At 34.2% G+C, this 20,266-nt stretch overlaps 1 protein-coding gene across 1 annotated transcript in view; it reads left to right on the top strand.

The window, feature by feature from the left end:
* LOC132756432 (sushi, von Willebrand factor type A, EGF and pentraxin domain-containing protein 1-like) overlaps positions 1–18,541 on the top strand; it is a 34,691-nt gene extending 16,150 nt beyond the window's left edge. The window contains exons 15-28 of the mRNA XM_060747507.1: positions 39–263; positions 1,073–1,234; positions 1,980–2,141; positions 2,960–3,121; positions 5,856–6,023; positions 7,637–7,750; positions 8,043–8,156; positions 9,131–9,332; positions 10,998–11,155; positions 11,676–11,874; positions 12,378–12,550; positions 16,118–16,357; positions 17,652–17,819; positions 18,288–18,541. Of these exons, the coding sequence (XP_060603490.1) occupies positions 39–263; positions 1,073–1,234; positions 1,980–2,141; positions 2,960–3,121; positions 5,856–6,023; positions 7,637–7,750; positions 8,043–8,156; positions 9,131–9,332; positions 10,998–11,155; positions 11,676–11,874; positions 12,378–12,550; positions 16,118–16,357; positions 17,652–17,819; positions 18,288–18,526 (2,486 nt within the window). The 3' untranslated portion in view covers positions 18,527–18,541. The remainder of the gene's footprint in view (positions 1–38; positions 264–1,072; positions 1,235–1,979; positions 2,142–2,959; positions 3,122–5,855; positions 6,024–7,636; positions 7,751–8,042; positions 8,157–9,130; positions 9,333–10,997; positions 11,156–11,675; positions 11,875–12,377; positions 12,551–16,117; positions 16,358–17,651; positions 17,820–18,287) is intronic.
* The last annotated feature ends 1,725 nt before the right edge of the window (positions 18,542–20,266 follow it).

The following is a 20,266-nucleotide window of genomic DNA, read 5'->3' as shown; positions in this document are numbered from 1 at the left end:
AGCACAATATCAAACCATAAATGTCTGTAATATTAAAGGGTCAGCCGGGGACAAAAAGTCGTCTTCGTCCAGAAAAGCACTGACTCAAGACCAATTACTTCATGTGGTAGAAAATATCAGGACGTTGTTAAAGAAAGATGCTACAAGAGGAGAGTTTAATATTGAAGTTAAAGGAAAACCTTTAGAGCTTCAAGACATGAAGTTTGACGATAACCCGGTGTTTGAATGCGAACAAGGCAGTGTGGTGGTAAATAGCGCATGTGGTAAGGTCTCTACGTGTGTTTGATATATCGTTGATTTTTTAAACCAACATGACATTAGTAATATATGAAACATATTTTTACCCTTAAAAAGTTCCTGATTAAAATATTTAACGATAAAGGTGCATGCGTTATAAAAATAACTTTATTAACTTGTTAACTTTTACAATATTTGATTTTAACAATAACAAAATGTCAGCTATTCATATATTTATTTAAGGAAAATACGCAACATAGGGCCAGCTAGCAATATTGTGACTGATCCCATTGAACATTACATACTGCATGTTTATGCTTTATCTCTCTTTTAACTACTTAATGAACTTTAGTCAAATCACCAAGCACATTGCTTATTCGAAACTTCTTGCTGAACCTGGTTTCACATAATTTAGCAACTCACTATCTCAACATTACTCGTCCAGCTTTCATCATTTCGTCTTTCGGATCATTCACTCAACATATCACTTTTTTCATCATCGAACAAATAGCTTGTTTAAATCTGCTCCAAATAAAACTCTTGGAACACTACTCTGCGCATTTTCCCCATGCTCATAGCTCATTGAACATTTCATAATGAGCATTATTCATCATTTCACCAAACACATCTCACACATATCCCTCAACACCATACATAAAGGTTTTTAAACGCCACTTACCGTGCATTTTTCACATAAACCGATAAATTGATCATTATGGTTATTCCTAACTAGTCTTGGCTGCTTCCATGCCATGGATTTCCGATTATGCAAATGAAAAATTGTTCTTTTCATTTACTTAATAATGTGATTTTCAAAACATGTTTATCTTACCAGCTAAATGCCCAGTGGGCACTTTCTTCAACGTCGTATCGGAACAGTGTGAGGCGTGTCCTATAAGAACATTTCAGCCACTCGTAGGACAGCTTTCTTGTCGATACTGCCCCACGAATACATCGACACCCAGCCTCCATGCTTCAAGTGAAGACAGTTGTAAAGGTTTGTGAAAGTGCATGGTCTTTTTTTCCGTAGTGTCAGAACAAATATATAGTCATATACATTTATCGTTGCTTATTTTAGAAACTATATTCTTACAAATATTAAAAATATTTTGTATAAATAATAATTTATAGAAGCGTTAACTGAACAAACATTAATTAAATAAATGTAAATATAGCTATGGTCTGTTAAAGCAGAGGCTGACTTGCATGGCATCTAAAATGTTAATTTCTTGATGAACTTATTTTGCAATAAGAAAACTTAAACAATCTTGATAAGGTACATTTAGAGAAGTAAAACTATAGGAGAAGGGCCCAAGATAATGTCGTAAGAACTTTTGGGCAAACCTTTTTGTATCTACACTTGATGATTATGTTTGTAAAATCATAAAATTGTATATTATATGCATATTATTGCAACAAAAAATGAAGCAAACAAAAAAAGATACACTACGGTCCCTCCCAATATAATCCATCTCGGAATATAAACATGAATATTAGTAGATGATTTCAAGTCAATATAATATAAAAATAACATGAAATGACTTGAAATATTTTTCCTGTATTTGTGAACCATTTGATGTGTATTTTGTTGTTTTTTTATTTCCATTGATGAATGCAACAAAATAATTTTGAAATTTCATAAGAACAATGCCTTTTGCTATCGTTTTAAGATATCATGTTACTATTTTGAGACTTTTTTTATGGAAAACATAATGAACTTTAATATTATCGATTTGTTGTAGCTCAGTGTTTGCCGGGGACATTTTCACATAATGGTTTAGAAATGTGTGAGACTTGTACAAGAAGTTACTACCAGGATGAATATGGTCAGACGGATTGTAAAAGATGTCAAAAAGGTTACACAACTATCAGACGAGGGTCAAGAACTGATAGTGAGTGTAAAGGTATGTTTAGTCTTGACTTTTGTGTACAAAAAAACACAGTAAACTTAACAATTCAACTTCCGTTAGAAAACATGGCCGTGTAACTCCCGATTAATTGGCTGGAAATTGTGACGTGAATATAATACAAACGTCGGTGTGTTGTCAACAAAATTAAAGTAGCAATCTGACATTTAACATTTGTTATGCTTTTTTGAATTCTATGATATTATTTGGTAAATAACACATAGCTGCTGGGATGATTCAGGATATATGTGTGTATATCAGCCAATATTCAAATGTTGACAATATCCGCTATCACACCGACAGCCATGCGTTATTTATGCTATTATTCTGAAAAATCTTATAGGTAGCATTTAACATTATATAATATCCAAGAATTAACATTACAAAATGCTAAACACTAAAAAGAAGTAGTTGCAAAAAACATTTTGTTCCGTCACAAAATAAGGGCCAATAAACACTTTTATAGCTATTAAAATATAATAATCAATCCGGGGGGATTAACTAGCGCAATAATAAATAGGAGATAATGCCCAATGGTAAAGTTTAGTAATATCACCAGAAGAATATGCGCTGGAGGGGCGTATCGGGTCGGAACACATTAAAAGGTACATAGAAGTTTTTCTTTGAATAACATTATGAGGTTTTATAAAGTATTGTCATAAATATCAAATAATCGATATTTATTAGCACATTACCAATTATCACTTTTGTAACCCAGAGACATGGTTGTATTTTTCAAAAGATTACTAAAGATTAAGACACTTTTTCTTTTTTTATATGGACATGATAACCTTTCAATCCGGTTTTTTCTTCAGAGAAGTGCGCGGAGGGATATGTGTCTAGGACTGGACTACAACCCTGCTGGCCGTGCCCTCGGGGGACGTATCAACCTAAAGGCGGAAAAAGTTCCTGTATTAAATGCCCAGTTAATTCAGACACAGCACATAAAGCGTCTACACAGATCTCTGACTGTGAATGTAAGTTAATAGTTATATTACTTTTTCCTGTTTTTCAGATTTCTTGTCTTTTTTACCAGGTTTATGTAATGCTGAAGTCAGCTGACAGGCGTCAACTTTTGTTTTCGCTCAATAACGTGAGTTTGTTTCGCCCTATTGACGCCAAACTTGGTGAGTGGGTAGATAATGTCAAGAGGCAGCTTAGGATTGCTACCCAGGAGTGTGTGATTAAGGTCAAGGTAACTGTTGTTAATAACAGAAGTTTCCGCTCAATAACTTGAGTTTGCTTTGGACTATTGACGCCACACTAGCTGTGCGGGTAGCTTATATCAAGAAGCAGCCTTAGATTGCTAACTAAGTGTTTGTGATCAAGGTCAAGGTCACTGTTGCTATAAGTAGAATTCAGTTTCCGCTGAACAACTTGAGTTTGCTTTGGTCCATTCACGCCAATAGCGTGTTGGTAGCTTATATCAAGAGACATGAGCATGGAATTTCTAGTCAAGGTCACTGTTGCTAAAAAAGAAATTCAGTTTTCGCTCAAAAATTTTAGCTTGCTTTGGCCTATTGACATCAAACTTTGTACATGGGTAGCTTATATCAAGAGGGAGCTTGGAATGGCTTCTTAGATGTGTGTGATGTTCAATGTCACTATTGCTAAAAATCGAAATTCAGTTTCCGCTCAATAACTTGAGATTGCTTTGGCCTATTGACGCAAAACTTTGTATCTAAGTAGCTTATATCAAGAGGCAGCATAGAATTGCTACCCAGATGTGTGTAATCAAGGTCAAGGTCACTGTTACATAAAATAGAACTACAGTTTTCACGTAATAACTTCAGGTAATATGTTGTTAGCCTATATCAAGACTCAACTTGGGATTGCTATCCCATCTTGTTCCTATCATAGGTTATATACATACATACATACATACATACATACATACATACATACATACATACATACATACATACATTTTGTTTGTTTGTTTGTTTGTTTCATTTTACGCCTTTTTCCAACAGTATTTCAGTCATATAGGCGGGTAGCTTCCTAACCATCGTTCCTGGAGAGTTACACCAGTACTAGCCTACCTTCCTTCGCGCTAAACTACCAAAGCATCTCACGGGGATCGAACCCAGGCCAGAGAGGTAACTGGATTAGAAGTCATCGACTCTAAATCCTCGACCACGGAGGCGGTTCATGGTTACCTATTCGTATACGAACTTGTGATGGGAATTATGGCACACACGTAAACACATGTACCGATAAAACTATAGCTAAATTAATATCAGTTCCCCTCTTAATAAAGAAAGTTTTAAATGAAGTATATGCTCGCCCATATGGTTCATTCCGGAGGCGAGGGTAAATAAGCCAAATACACACACACACATTACTTACCAGGTGCATGTGAACAAGGTCAAGATCACTGTTAATTAAAAAGGAAATTCAGTTTTAACATAATAACTTGAGTTTGCTTTCACATATTGACACCACACCAGCTAAGAGGGTAGCTTATATTAAGATGGAGCTTGGGATTGCTAATTAGATATCTTGGGTAAGGTCAAGGTCAATGGCTAACAATATAATTTTAGCTATATTTTATTTTTACTACATAATAATAGTACACTTTGACATATTGATTTCTGTCACATCAATACATGGTCGTTGAAAGCTTGGTTTCGTCGCAATGTCATACTAATTTCTGAAATGCAAAACCAATTACATAATATAGGGTTAACGCACGTTTTTCCGTGTCATAACGTCTGCAGAGTCCCGAGGAACGGTTGGTGCCCGAGCCCGGTAGGGCGAGGGTTCCAACAGTTCCGAGGGACTCTGCAGACGTTATAACACGAAATAAACGTGCGTTGACGCTATTATAGCATAAAATTTTAAAACAGATTCATGATGTATATTATATATAAAACACAAACATTAAATCCTTGTGCTTGAACGGTATTTATCCAACTCTACATGTTCTACGTATGCGTTTTATTTTTTCCGGGGCCAACAACTTCAGAACCGAACGAAATTTCGAATTTTAATTGATTTAACAAAGTTTAACTTTGGAGATATATTAACTTAAGAAAAACATAACATTACTCTACCAAAGACAACACAGGCGCCTCAGAATTTTCTAGAATGATTACAGATTGGCGGTAGGAAAAAGATCAGTGACATCAAATTCAATTTCAGAATCGCACGAGTTTAAAAAAAATCAGGCATAAACATTATTCTCTCAAATAAACATACAGAACATTTATCAATATAAACGTCAATAAAACAACGTTTTCTTATATTCATTTTGCGCTTTCCATTTTTGTAAGTTAATCGGGGGATTAAACTGAATGACAGATTCTTTTTGTTTACATTGACAACTGTCCGTTTCTAAGAAAGGGCGACAACCAAGATAAGCGGCGATGTCTATACGCCGTATTGCCGGCATAATTACTTGAATGCTGCTCGCCGTTATGCGACTGAGGCCCTCGAATTAATAATTCCAATATAACAAGAGCGCATGACTCTGGCAAACAGGCCAAATCGTCATTTTTTGTTTGTTTTCTGGGCCTTTTGTATGTATTGCGCATAGGTAAAACCGGGCTATAACAAGAGCGCGTGACAATGTTAACGCATGGTTTTGGCCCCGTTATAACATGGGCAAAAGAGGGAAAAATAGCCGATTTTATGCTATAATGCCTTTTATATCAAACTACTCCTCACTGTTTGTATGTTAAGCATTAAGGTTTTTCTTTATTTCTATAGATGCGCAGTCGGACGACCCTCAAAATATTGCAGCGTTTGAGGGCTTCGGAGAGCAGCAAGAGTCTGTGGAATTTGACGATTGTTTCGAGGGCTTGTGTTCAAACAGAGCCACGTGTAAACCTAAATTGCCTTTTGGGTTTGACTGCTTGTGTGCAGAAGGCTATACGGGTAAGTGTAAATACGTAATGTAAAAGTATTTTTGCTGATGAACACATGATATTTTCAAATTTGTTTAACGAAGGCGAGTGACAATAATAACTTTTAAAAAATATATAATACTTCATATTTAGCAGCGATATGATTTAATGGTTTATGTAACACTTTAGTTAATGCATAAATCAAAACCAGTACGGCTGTTACTCTGTTATTGAAGTGTAGAAATCTGGTAATAGAAATAAATAAAACGATCATATTTTACAGAAGATATGAAAATACATGGATTTTCAATCCTTACAAACTTTTTTTCTAACTTTTCATACACCTTTCTGATTATGGCATAATGAAGGGGTTTTATGTAGTAAATTGTTTTTATTAGAATTCAATCAGCATTTAATTGATTCCTTTGTACAAATCTGGCATGCTGATATTGTGAGTAGTCCTGTTTTATTATTATCAAAGGATATAAAAAATGTGTTCCAGTTTGAAAAATATATGGGTTTATTACCAGCAGCCTTAGGCACTATATTATTAAATTAAGATAATTAGCACATCCGCTACTTATATACAATTTGGTCGTTATGGTTCAAATGGGATACCAAGAAATTAACGTTTTTGTATATACTGTAGTTTACATGATATTGAAGATGAGTATCATTTTGTTTTGGTTTGCACTTGTTACAATGGCCTAAGAAAATAAATAGCCTACATTCAGACATTTTACTACGTTAGACCTAGCGTGTATAAATTTTTAGAATTATTATATAGTGATAAGATTATTTTACGTAGCCTTGCTTTGATATATATAAGAAAAGCATTGGCTATGAGAGTATTAGTTACACATCGTTGAATTCACGGTTAATCATCTGTATAACATAGCGTAGATAAATAATTATTGGTTACTTAATGTCTAACTTTAAACATAGATTACATTTGCTTTGCTAATATTTTGATATGATTTGTGTTAACGGAATTATAAATTAAGCAAAAAAAAACATGTGCTATGCTAACATTTGACTATGGTATTATTATGTAATGTGACTTATATTTAAATATATTTGATTGATTAAATTGTGTATGACGATGTATTTTGTACAAGTCTGAAATAAAGGTTCTGTTCTGTTCTGAAGTTTGTATGAATAGTTTTTCTTAATTACCTTTATTCGCTCAATTGTAGACATATAGCTTTAAGGAAGGACTCATTCAATTTTTTTTAAATTTAAATAATCAAATAATTGAACGACAGAAGTTACATTTATCTTATGAATAATGTATGGAAACACAGTAAAGTCCATTTTAGGCCATATAAATAAATTTTGGAATACAGAGACTATAAAAAATATAATAACCTTAAATGTCAGGAAGATTGTTTTGTTTCTACTCTGGGCATTAAAGACAGGCTAAAGTTTATTCTTGTAACATTGGCCTTCGGACCCAAATACAACACACAATAAAACAAAAATAAAAATACAATAATGAATATACATAGGATATTGTAATGAAAGCATTAACAGTCAGTGATAAGATATTTTTAAAAGACACATTTTCCCAAAAGTGTAAAATAAAAATGTAACAATGTAAATAGCATTTGCCTATTTTTACGATGTTTTATTTTTTATCCATAGGTGTGCACTGTGAAGAGGAAGTGAACGAGTGTGATGTTTACCCGTGCCAAAACGGTGGTACGTGCAAAGATCTTGTTGCAGACTATCAATGCACGTGCAAATCGGGTTTTACAGGTATGACCTGTCATTCACATTGTGTTTATTTAGCTGTAAACATGTGATTAAATAAATTAATAAAATATTTTTTTTGTCTGATCCATATTATCATGCTTAATAAATATATGAGGAATGAAAATATAAGAAATTAAATATTTTTAATTCTTTAGCCACTCCTAAAAAAAATGAAATTGATATTCTTGTGCATTTGACACAGCTGTAAAATGTGCCATGGAGAGGATAAAATATCCATGAGTGATTAACTAGCTATGAACATTTTGTTGAGATTGTTATTCTGATAATTTTGTAGGAAAGAAATGTGAGGCAGATATTGACGACTGCATTGGTTCACCCTGTGATAATGGTGGCACGTGTATCGATGAGACTAACGGATTCTCGTGCAGTTGTGCCAACGGGTTTAAAGGTATAAATAGTCAAACACTCCCATTTAATTATTTTCGTTCCAATTTTCTATTATCATAACCAACTGGGCGGCGCTGGCGTTTGTTCACCTTTTTCGTTCATGGTCATTTACATCAATATGAACAACATATTATAAAGATATACTTTATATGTGGATACATCTTGATGTGTTGCATATCAAACATATTTTCAGATGATAAGGTCAAAGGTCAAGGTTTCTTGGTACTATAATGTAAAACCATAATATCAAAACGATTTTGCCTAGAATTTCAAATTTTTACGTAGCTGCACTTTACTAGTTCTACCTGCCACACCCATTTGTCGTGAAAGGTCAAGGTCACTGTGGCCTGATATAAGAAAACGTTAAAAGTTTAGCCCAAAATGACTTTTGTTTACGTTTTTGATCAAGTTTCTTTTTATATTCAATGACTTAGAAACGTGATATGTGGATGTATATCCTGCATTTCAGGTCAAAAGGTCGACCGTGGTCGAAGGTGAACATGATATTTTATTGAAAGTTTCGTTATCTCTGTTTTGTGGAAGTTACTTTTTATTATAAAGAAGAATAGAAAGAATCGCGCTATTGCTTTTCTCGTTACTTTAGGTATTTATGGTTAAAATGAAATGAACCATTTCTACATCTCTTGTACGAACATTGTGTTTTTTCTTTATTCATTTTTATGAACGTGTCACTTTGAGCGTAATGGCGATTAAATTTCAAGAATATTTCAAGATTTAATTGCAATATTAGAATTAAGAAAGGTATTTTGGACTTGAATAATGACTTTCGCGTCCGTTTTTTATTTATATGCGAGCATTTAATTTAGTCTTTTAACGCTGATCCTAAAACATGTATGCACTATATTAAGCCAATGTTTTTGCTTCCTTTTAATTGTCAGTATTCAAACGTTTTTTTTTCACAAAATAGGAAAATACTAGCATTTCGTATATTGCAATTGACAATCTAATTTGTAGGTTCTATGTGTGAAGTTAATATTAACGAATGCGAGTCAGCGCCATGTTTAAATGGCGGCACATGTAACGATATGGTGGCCGGATATGAGTGTAAATGCCCAGATGGAATCAGGGGAGTGCAATGTGAGATTGACGATGATGATTGTGCTCATGGACTTTGTCAAAATGACGGGGCATGTAAGGGTTCGAGTGGCACGTTTAAGTATGTACTTTTTCAAGTTATGGGAGCTGCTTTTTATGCCCCCACAATGTGGGAGCATATAGCGTTGCACTTGTCCATCCGTCAGTCCGTCAGTCTGTCAGTCCGTCAGTCCGTCCGTCCGTCCGTACGTCCCGAAATCTTGTGAACGCAACTCCTTTTAAACCGGATGTCAGATTTTGCTTAAACTTACAGGGATGAACAACCTTAATGTGTAGATGGCAGTAAAGGAAGGAATTTTTGCTGCGACCAAATTTAAACAGAATTATGGCCTTTGTTGATTTTTTCACTAGCTACTATGTAGAAATTTTGTGAACGCAACTCCTCTTAAAACCGGATGGCAGATTTTGCTTAAAACTTACAGGGATGAACAACCTTAATGTGTAGATGGTAGTAAAGGAAGGAATTTTTGCTGCGACCAAATTTAACAGAATTATGGCCCTTTGTTGATTTTTTCACTATATACTATGTAGAAATTTTTTGTGAACGCAACTCCTCTTAAACCGGATGGCAAATTTTGCTCTAACTTACAGGGATGAACAACCTTAATGTGTAGATGGTAGTAAAGGAAGGAATTTTTGCTGCGACCAAATTTAAAAGAATTATGGCCCTTTGTTGATTTTTTCACTATATACTATGTAGAAATTTTGTGAATGCAACTCCTCTTTAACCGGATGGCAGATTTTGCTTAAACTTCCAGGGATGAATAACCTTAATGTGTTGATGGCAAGTAAAGGAAGGAATTTTTGCTGCAACCAAATTTAACAGAATTATGGCCCTTTGTTGATTTTTTCATTAATTACTATGTAGAAATTTTAGTGAACGCAACTCCTCTTTAAACCGGTTGGCAGATTTTGCTTAAACTTCCAGGGATTAACAACCTTAATGTGTAAAATGGTAGTAAAGGAAGGAATTTTTGCTGTGAACAAATTTAACAGAATTATGGCTCTTTGTTGATTTTTAGTTTCAACTTGTGGCACATGTAGTCCAAAAAATATTTGAGTCATAAGATTGACAGAACAGTGGCGTGTGGGGGCATCAGTGTCCTATGGACACATTTCTAGTTCATTAATGAGTCACTAATATTCAATGATGATATTGTTGAGAATTGCGTGCGCTATAAAACCCGACGGTTCCGTTAATCATGAATTATGAACTATGCACGGAAAAGTATTACTTCAATTGCCAATAAACTAAAATAAATTGCAGAGAAGAGGCTATATACTGGCTCAAATATGTAACAAAGTAAAATTAACTTTCAATTCTTGTTTTGGTATGAAACTGTCTAGGAAACATTGCATCATTCTTTGTCGTTCTGAGATAAGAAAGTCTTTCTTATAGTTAGATATCTTTTTAGAATAGATAGAAAGGTCGTTGACTTCAAACTACTTGCCCCCTCACCGCTGTTGGTTCGAATCCCGACTTTGGATTCTTTCATGTGAGGAAGCTATCCAGCTAGCTTACGGAACGTCGGTGGTTCTACTCAGGTGCCCGTTCGTGCCTGATAAAATGCACGGAGGGGCACCTGAGGTCTATACTGTGTCGGTGTGACGTAAAACCTTAATCAAACAAACAAAACAAAACTATTGCAACATTATAAAACAAAACTTTTATATGATTGAATGATCCAATGCAATTTGCATAAATTTTACTGTTATTAACTTGAAGCTGTGAGTGTAAAGAGGGTTTTACTGGAGAAGCGTGTGACGTTTACATCGACGAATGTGCGAGCAATCCATGCGCATCCGGAGCTAAATGCGAGGATTTGATTGGTAGTTATAAATGTCACTGTCCAAGCAGAAAAACTGGCGCAGATTGTTCTACAGGTCTGTTTTTTTTTGTATTAAATCTGTATTCGTTCAGTCTTTACTTCATGAGATTAGCATGTTATCTAAATATCCTTAAGTATGAACATATATTTAGGAGACCTTCACATCTGTAACAAGTGTATTTGGAAATGCCTATTCGAAGTCTTAGGGAAGGAAAACTTGAGCTACCAAAATACAGGTCCTATATTGGTTGCAGAGGCTAATCCAACACGTTGAATGTGAAAAGTTCAGGTATTCTCTTGATACCGAAACAAAAAAGAAAAATAGAAGTTGTTTAGATTTCTTTGTAATTTTAAAAAGGAAAAGATGCCCTATAAATGCTGCATTGTTCATGTACATAGCTCTATTTTCATTTGAAGATAAAACAGTTATTTCCCTTATTTTGCAAAAAAAAGATAAACAGCAAGCACAAAGCAATAACAGAAGTAAAAACGGCAACATTAATTGAATACATTGTAGTTTTAAAAAAAGGAATGTGAAAATATTAGACAAACCAGAGTAAAAATTTGTTTTATAGTCATCGATACAAACTTTCAACTTGATTTTCCTGCTACGGTCAGCACCATGGACTACGCACGTGTTGACATGAAACAAGACTTAACGTCTGCAACCGTCTGCTTTTGGATGAAAACAGACGACCAACAAAATCAAGGCACGCCATTCTCCTATGCAAATGAAGATGGCGACAACATGTTCACCCTGACTGACTATGACGGGTAAGAAATCTAAAAATAGAAATATAGACGGTTTTCGTACTTTTCGTAATAGACAATATTTACGACATTTACCGAGATTTGATATATAAAAAAGGTTTCATCGGTCAGATCTTATTTTATATCTAAAACCAACCTTTGTTCAATATTAAACCAATGAACACGTGAATCACAATGTACTAAAGGCGGCTTGGTCAATGTTTCCAGTTGAGGATTTAAATTGCTTCAACCTGTGGTGGAGAGAGTGGGTGGTAAGAAGTCGGTGCTAGGGTTAGGGGACGTAAGAGATGCTGCACTTTCAATTGTCATTAATACACGATAAAACCGAGTTCACGACTTTCAACTATTTTCTTTTATGCATTTGTTTTCATTTCATTGATTTACCGAGGGCACTGATTTTTTGCTAAAATTGACTAATGATTGCACGTTACACAATATTTCCCATTTAAATGCAAATAAGGATACCTGATTCACCAGTTAAAACAGATTTCATATCATTGTTCAAGGTTTGCGTTTTATGTGAATGGTGAAAAAAGAACGACTACGGCAAGAGCAAACACAGGAAACTGGTATCACGTCTGCGTCATGTGGGAGTCAAATCGAGGTCAGTGGAAGATATACATGAACGGAATTCCAATGGACAGTGGAAGAAGGCTGTCGAATGGACAAACGATCAAAGGTTTTATGTAGTTTCTTGCTTTACTAGTCACACCATTGAAATATTTCCCACTTTTTTAATTAAGACATTTTTATCAAGTACTTAAGGACGCTTGCTTTGAATTACCTGCCCCTCGTCACTTCAAATGCGCAGGGTGTTATGCTACTATATGGTTACTGGTATTTCACTTCAAATGGTTTTAATTGGTGATTATTTTAAACAATGGTTCACTAGTAAAATGCCTTTTTGACACCAACTACGTTCTCATTTTTCAATGATAATATTTAGATATTGATCAGTAAGTAAATAAGATTAATCAAATTTTTTATAATTACCAAGTACATTTCACGCTAATTGTGAGACGAACCCTAAATGACGTCAGTATGGGCGCTGCCATTTTGAAATGGACGTCAGGTAACTAAGTCAACGAATAAAAAAAATAATTTTAACATTTTAATAATATTACTGACTTTTTGAAAAAAAAAGAAAAACATGCCTAGAGATATTGAAGTCAGGGTTAACAAGACATAAATTTAAATAGTTTTACCATTATATTTAATAAAAAAATGCAATATTCAAATTTGGTGGGACAGACTATAATTACCTTCCTCATGAAGGTCTTAAGAAGGTTTTACACGGCTACTTGCTCGTGCTTGAAATAATGCACTGAGAACTCAAACATGCTAGTTAATTAACACGTTAATGTTTTCGGACTCAATATACGTCTGTTAATTGATAAAGTTTCATATAAATAAACCGCCTCCGTGGTCGAGGGGTTAGAGTCGATGACTTCTAATCCAGTTACCTCTCTGGCGTGGGTTCGATCCCCGGGAGATGCTTTGGTAGTTTAGCGCGGAGGAAGGTAGTCTAGTACTGGTGTAACTCTCCAGGAACGATGGTTAGGAAACTACCCGCCTATATGACTGAAATACTGTTGGGAAAAGGCGTAAAATGAAACAAACAAACAAATCATATAAATAAAGATGTTCTTTTATGAGGCAAGAAAAACATTTTTAGAATGGCGATTGTCAGGTCCATTAATAATCTAACTGTTAAGTTTGTTGCCATTTCCAAAATAATCTGGCGGAAACCAAAGATTATCCGAACAAGTTTTCTTCTTTAAAAAGAAGCATGCGAGAAGTCTTTTTACAGCTGTTGAAGATTTGTTAAATTGTTCAAATGACAGGAAAGTAAGAACTTCTAAATATTTGAATGTCATCTGCGAACAAAAGCAACATATCGGCTATTTCCGTCAGTCTCTCAGATTAAGAATAATCGGCGAGGTGTTCAGCAAAATTTCCATACACGTTTCATAAGGTGATAAAATAGTGCTTGGCTATTTTGTTACGAAATTACTCTGTTTTAACAGAAATCTGTCTAAAACACGTTTTCGCTGAATATGTCCAACATTTAGAACTCTTAGCTTGTATAGATCAAGTCAAAGTGAAAGCAGGATTATAAAATCAATTAAAATAAAATTATGCATCACAATTATATACTAGCAACAGTCTAAAAGCAAGTTTAACACTCAGTAACAATCACTCTTCAACTCCAAGAAACTCAAATAACCCCCAAAAAAAGCACATGCAGCTAGCGTTATTTACGTGCAAAGGTGGACTGGCGCGCAACTTGTAGCAACTAGTCTGCACGTTTCCTTGCACGACCTGAATGCTGCGCGTGCTAAAATGTCTTAACAATGTTCAAAATGGCGCACGAGTAGTTCAGATATACAGACTGTTGTGCGATACAAACATAAATACATAAATTAAATACATTAATATAGATCAATAGCATAACATTTGTTCCACATTGCATCTTACAAATTCGCAGTATATATAGATCTACAGATACTACAAGTAATAATGATAAATTGTTGAAAAGGGGTTGGGTCCGAAGCTTATAAATGCTTAGTTTTTAGCTCCATTTAAAACCCAATGAACGATGAACTTAATTGTTTTTTATTCAAAATTGAAATCTGACCTTTTGCATGTTTTGCATGTTTTGATTTTGCAGTCATTCGTCGCTAAAGAAGTCATTTCAATTTTGCATAAAAACAGTGCAACTTAGTGCAGCATAAACTTAAGTAAATATATTTGTACTTTTTATGGTTTAACTTTTCTTTAAAATTGTCAACAGCAGAAAAATAAACTGAGAAAAACCCCTTCATATGTATAATTTTAGACAAAGCAGTCATAAATAGAGGATATGAGGATATTCAAGTTTTTTCTATAAATACATGATTTATTTTCATCCAGTGGTATGAAAGCAGGCATTTCAGTAGTGGCGGCAGCCACGAGTGAAATGTGATAATTTTTATACCACAAGATAAAAATAAATCCTGTATTTGTAGAAACACACTTGAATTTTCTGTTTATTATACACAGTTTTTGTCTTTTTTTGACATCACCATTTGAAAGACTTTCCCTTAAATTTTGTATATTGGCTGAATATAGCAGAAAGTAGTTCGGAAAGAAACCAGTGAAAATACGAAACAAATGTTTCACTGCAGTGAAAATACTTTTTTTACAGTGAAAATACGGAAAAATGAATATACGCATTTTATTTCATTAATATTTTTAAATATTCCATTCATAAGTATATAATAAAATCTAATATTTTTTTAAAAAATATTAGATTTTATGACTGCTTTGTCTATAATTTTTTTTTCTAAAAATAGTACTTTAGGTTTGCGACCTCTTGTTGCGCATAATTAAAACAAGTGTGTCTGGGAAGGACCTTTACTGGCTAAGTGATGAGGAATGACCATAATTATCTAAAAATAACTGAGCTGTGCCAATGACTTGAACTGGTAATGACCCAATTGTTTTAAAAAATGTTGGCCAGATATACAATCCTTAAAACAATACCCCTTTCCAAATTTTGCAGTATTATAGCTTTTATAAAATTAATGTTTACTGTCACTTATTCTCGAATTCGCTGTTCACAAACAATAAACAATTTACTACAGTCGATCATAATTTTTCGTTTGAGTAAAGTCGTATTTCGATGTGAAGCATGCGCATAGCGATGTTTTTAGACTGTTTCTAAAGAATTAAGGCTGCAAATGAGATTCATTAAACTCAATTTGATACGCAAAAATTGATGCTGCCAGCAATCAACGTCAACACACTGTAGAGAGATCTGATGACCTCTCTAATCAGCATACGCATTATAGGTCCTACTGTCATAGAACTACTGCGTAAACATGACTACTGGTTCAATTCAGCATGTGTATTAAGCGTGAAGCACAAACGCGAACTATGGACTGGCTACGAAAGTTTTGTGCTATTTTAAGAAGAAGATTTACCGTTTACATGCGCCGATTTCTTGCATACAGGTATTAAGATAGTGTTGTAAGTAAGGAAGTGTAAGGAAGTGTCAAAATTCCAAGTACAATTTTATAGACAGATATATAGCGTAATACATTTTAATACTTTGAGTAATAGAATTAATGACATTGTTTTTTGAGAAAAATATATACGTTCACGTTGAGTATTTTTGTGAAGACAGCCAGCCTATCTGTAGTTGCTTTGATTTTAAATGAGACAAAAAGTAAACACTTTTCAAAGGAATTGTTTTCTTGTAAAGGTGGTGGACAATTCATCATTGGACAGGACCAAGATACGTTAGGTGGCGGGTTTTCCAGTCCCGAAGCATTTATTGGCCAAATTACTCAGCTGAACATGTGGAGTAGAAGTCTGTCTCTAAGAGATATTGAATCACTGCGACTAAATTGTTCGTCAGAAATGGGTGACGTCATAGCCTGTGCGGATATTTCCGGGAAAACAAAAGGGGCCGTCTCTGACACTCCTGTGGAGTTTTGTAAAGGTAAAAGATATAAACGACCGATTTTTTTGCAACGGCAACGAGAATGTCGACATCACTGTAACAATACCTCTAACTTTTTATTCAAAAAAAAATGTCGAGCTAAAAAGTTCGTCCTCTATAAATCATGCATACCTAGTTTGAGCTGAAAGCGTATCGGTAGTTAAAGCTGTGTGTTAGTAGTTAAAGCTGTGTGTCGCTAGTTAAAGCTGTGTGTCGGTAGTTAAAGCTGTGTGTCGCTAGTTAAAGCTGTGTGGCGCTAGTTAAAGCTGTGTATCGGTAGTTAAAGCTGTGTGTCGGTAGTTAAAGCTGTGTGTCGCTAGTTAAAGCTGTGTGTCAGTAGTTAAAGCTGTGTGTCGGTAGTTAAAGCTGTGTGTCGGTAGTTAAAGCTGTGTGTCGGTAGTTAAAGCTGTGTGTCGCTAGTTAAAGCTGTGTGTCAGTAGTTAAAGCTGTGTGTCGGTAGTTAAAGCTGTGTGTCGGTAGTTAAAGCTGTGTGTCGGTAGTTAAAGCTGTGTGTCGCTAGTTAAAGCTGTGTGTGTCGGTAGTTAAAGATGTATGTCGCTAGTTAAAGCTGTGTGTCAGTAGTTAAAGCTGTGTGTCGGTAGTTAAAGCTGTGTGTCGGTAGTTAAAGCTGTGTGTCGGTAGTTAAAGCTGTGTGTCGGTAGTTAAAGCTGTGTGTCGCTAGTTAAAGCTGTGTGTCGGTAGTTAAAGATGTGTGTCGCTAGTTAGAGCTGTGTGTCAGTAGTTAAAGCTGTGTGTCAGTAGTTAAAGCTGTGTGTCGCTAGTTAAAGCTGTGTGTCGCTAGTTAAAGCTCAAAGCGTTAAGCTGTGTGTCGGTTGTTTTAGCTGTAAGCATTTACCTAGTTCAATCTGTAAGAGATTTTGTATTTAGGCTGTAAGAATTTTTATATTCCAGCACAAGTAGCTGATAATAAAGCATTGGCTGATATACTAGTTATATCCGGATGAACGTGTCTATATAAACATGCATAGCATTTGAATATTAATGACCACACCTTAAAATTAAATATATAAAGCATTTGCACTATTAACTATTATATTGGTAAAAGAAATATACAGCAAACACTACAATTAAAAAAAGGTTATTTATTATTGTTGAATTATTGCACTGTGTTCATAAATTTGATTTATTATACTAGTAATTATGAACTTTGCAGTAGTCCTATACCATTCCATTTTCTGAAAACAACATTTTTGAAAAGGATAAAAATACAGAAGTATTTACGGAACTATTTTTACTGAATTTATACACGTTTACTACGGCTATTAAATTACAGCCTGTCCGACACTAGATGATATCAGCCATGGCAATGTTACTTACACCGGTTTGACAGCGGGATCAGAGGCCTCGTATAGCTGTAAAAAAGGATACGATCTAGCTGGTCGCAGGACAAGACTTTGTATTATTACTGGAGAATGGGAGGGTAATGTGCCAGTATGTGCAGGTATGGTTTTTCAATCGGACTAAATATTTGAAGCTATATTGTAGAGTTGATATTTGTCAAATTGGTCTGGTTACCTGTTATCAAAGTAAATTGTTAACGATATTACTTCGCACATTTGTAATGGCATCGGTAGCGCATGAATTTCAAGATTTATTCGGAGAGAAAACATGACTTTTACCAAAAATACACTACATTGGCCATATTGCACCGTTTTCATTTGTTAATGCGTTTATTAAATTAAATATTCAATGTTAATTCAATTGTTTCCAACAAGCAGTGAATTATTTCAAGGGAGCATAACCTTCCGAGAAGAAGAACAACAACAACTAAAACTAATAAAAAAAATTATATTAATAAAAAAATCAATGAAATAGAAAAATAAAATGAATACGATGTAAACAAATAGTGTCATTCTTATCTAATAGCAGACAAAAAGTACAAATCAATATTGATTATTTGTTATGACAGCCGTACAGTGTGGACACCCCGGAGGGATCTTAAATGGCTGGACCGAGGGTGAGCGTTTCACATATGATAATCGGGTCCGTTACAAGTGTGAAAGAGGATACGAATTAATTGGTCCTGCCACAAGATATTGCGGGGAATTTGGCTTCTGGGAAGGCGATATTCCCGTTTGCGAACGTGAGTACAATTTTTACATATTTTTTAAGTTGGTATATTGGCCAGTCATGTTTTCTTTAGTATAAAAATACCTTCCGTTGCATATAAGTACACTCCATGAAAGAAAACTGAAAATCCTACATACAATCATATAAGAATTAGCACAATCAACTCGGAGCTATGTAGGCGGTAAATATCTAAAGTTAATTCATATAAATAAATGGAATGGCCGAAACACAATATTCTCATCACAGTACTTTATCTGCCTAAAGCCGTCGTTTTCTTGTTATTTTTAAATATTTATTTGAAAAGCGACTTGTTGAGCAAGATCTCGTGTTGTTCGACGTCATATAAACGCTCATTAGAAATTTCTTTTTGGAGAGGTCATCAGACCTCTCCGCAGTATTCAGGCTGATTGCTGGCGGCATCCATTTTTGCGTATCTAATTGTAGTGAATAAAACTCATTTATGGCGTAAAATCATAAGGAGCAGTCTACAAAAATTGTTTTGCGCATGCTCCGTTTCAAAATCTGACTTAACTTAAACGAAAAATTAACATCGAAGTGAACAAATCGGTACGTAGAAAAATCGGAAAATATCTTTTACGTCACGCTACGTGGATGTTTCATTCCGTTTTAATCTTTTAAATTGTATACATCAATTACTGTACGTATTGTTTTCTGAATAGCGTTTTACTATTTCATGTTCCGATAAATAGTAACAGTGAACATTACAGGTACAATATCACCATGCACTATTATATGACCGAGAGAACCGTGTACTGAAATGTTGCTGCTCCATAAACATTTTAACCTGTACGACTAAATAACGCAACGGAGATTTTTTGGCGCACATGGCATAAATTTTACTCAAGATTTTCCACAAATATTAATTGTGGTTGGATGCATGCATCTTTATATACTGCTTATTCCAATCAAATGATATAAAAATTTTTTATGTAAATCTGGGACTTAAAATTGATTAACATACTTAATGCCCGTTTTGGAAAATGTAGAGGAAATATTTCCATATACTTATCAAAACATTAACCGAAAATTTGCTTATTGAATTTTACAAGAAACTTTTATTTTGATACTACTTTTATTATGATACTATATATATATTTAATGTACATGATAAATTCAATTTTGTTAATTGTAATTTATAACCATTCAATGTGTCTTTTATGCAAAAATATCGCCAAATATTTTCGAAATAAACAAATCTCTCACAGCAGCAAATAGATCTCTCGCATGCTTCTTTTTAAAGAAGCAAACTTGTTTTTTATTTCATTGAGTTTGCTACGGAATTTCTAAAATAAAACAAATGGCTGTTAATTAATTGATTAACATTATTATGGAAGAAAAAATAACAAAAATCATTGGAGAGGACAAACCATGCGCTCCAAATAGACAATAAGGAAATTAGCGAAAGAAACCAACAGTTTCGACAGCAGGTATGTTATGTAAATTATTTTACATACATTTAGTTCTCTGATAAATGTTAGCTGTTAAATAATCACTTTAAAAGTTGATTCTATATTTCAAATTTATCACAAACATCCGTGTTTATACTGAAATAATTAGATAATGATTTCTTATTTCTTCATTCAGATGCGAGCTCTCGAAATTCAAATAATAGCCACAAGGAACGAGCTGTTCTTGTGTAAACAACAATTGGAACAAAGAACTGATAAATATATTGGAGGAAAACCGCAATCAGGTAAACTTTATATATTCATCTTCAACTATTTACCTATGTGATAGAAGTGTAAAGGTCTTTTATTATCTATCTTCGCTACATATCGGCAATGCCTGTTTCAAAGA

The sequence above is a fragment of the Ruditapes philippinarum genome, unplaced genomic scaffold (assembly GCF_026571515.1).
Source record: "Ruditapes philippinarum isolate M1 unplaced genomic scaffold, ASM2657151v2 ctg2972_1_1_1_1, whole genome shotgun sequence".
In the NCBI taxonomy this organism is placed as follows: Eukaryota; Metazoa; Mollusca; class Bivalvia; order Venerida; family Veneridae; genus Ruditapes; species Ruditapes philippinarum.
The sequence above is the reverse complement of the archived record's forward strand: the minus strand, read 5'-3'. Positions and strand labels throughout refer to the sequence as shown.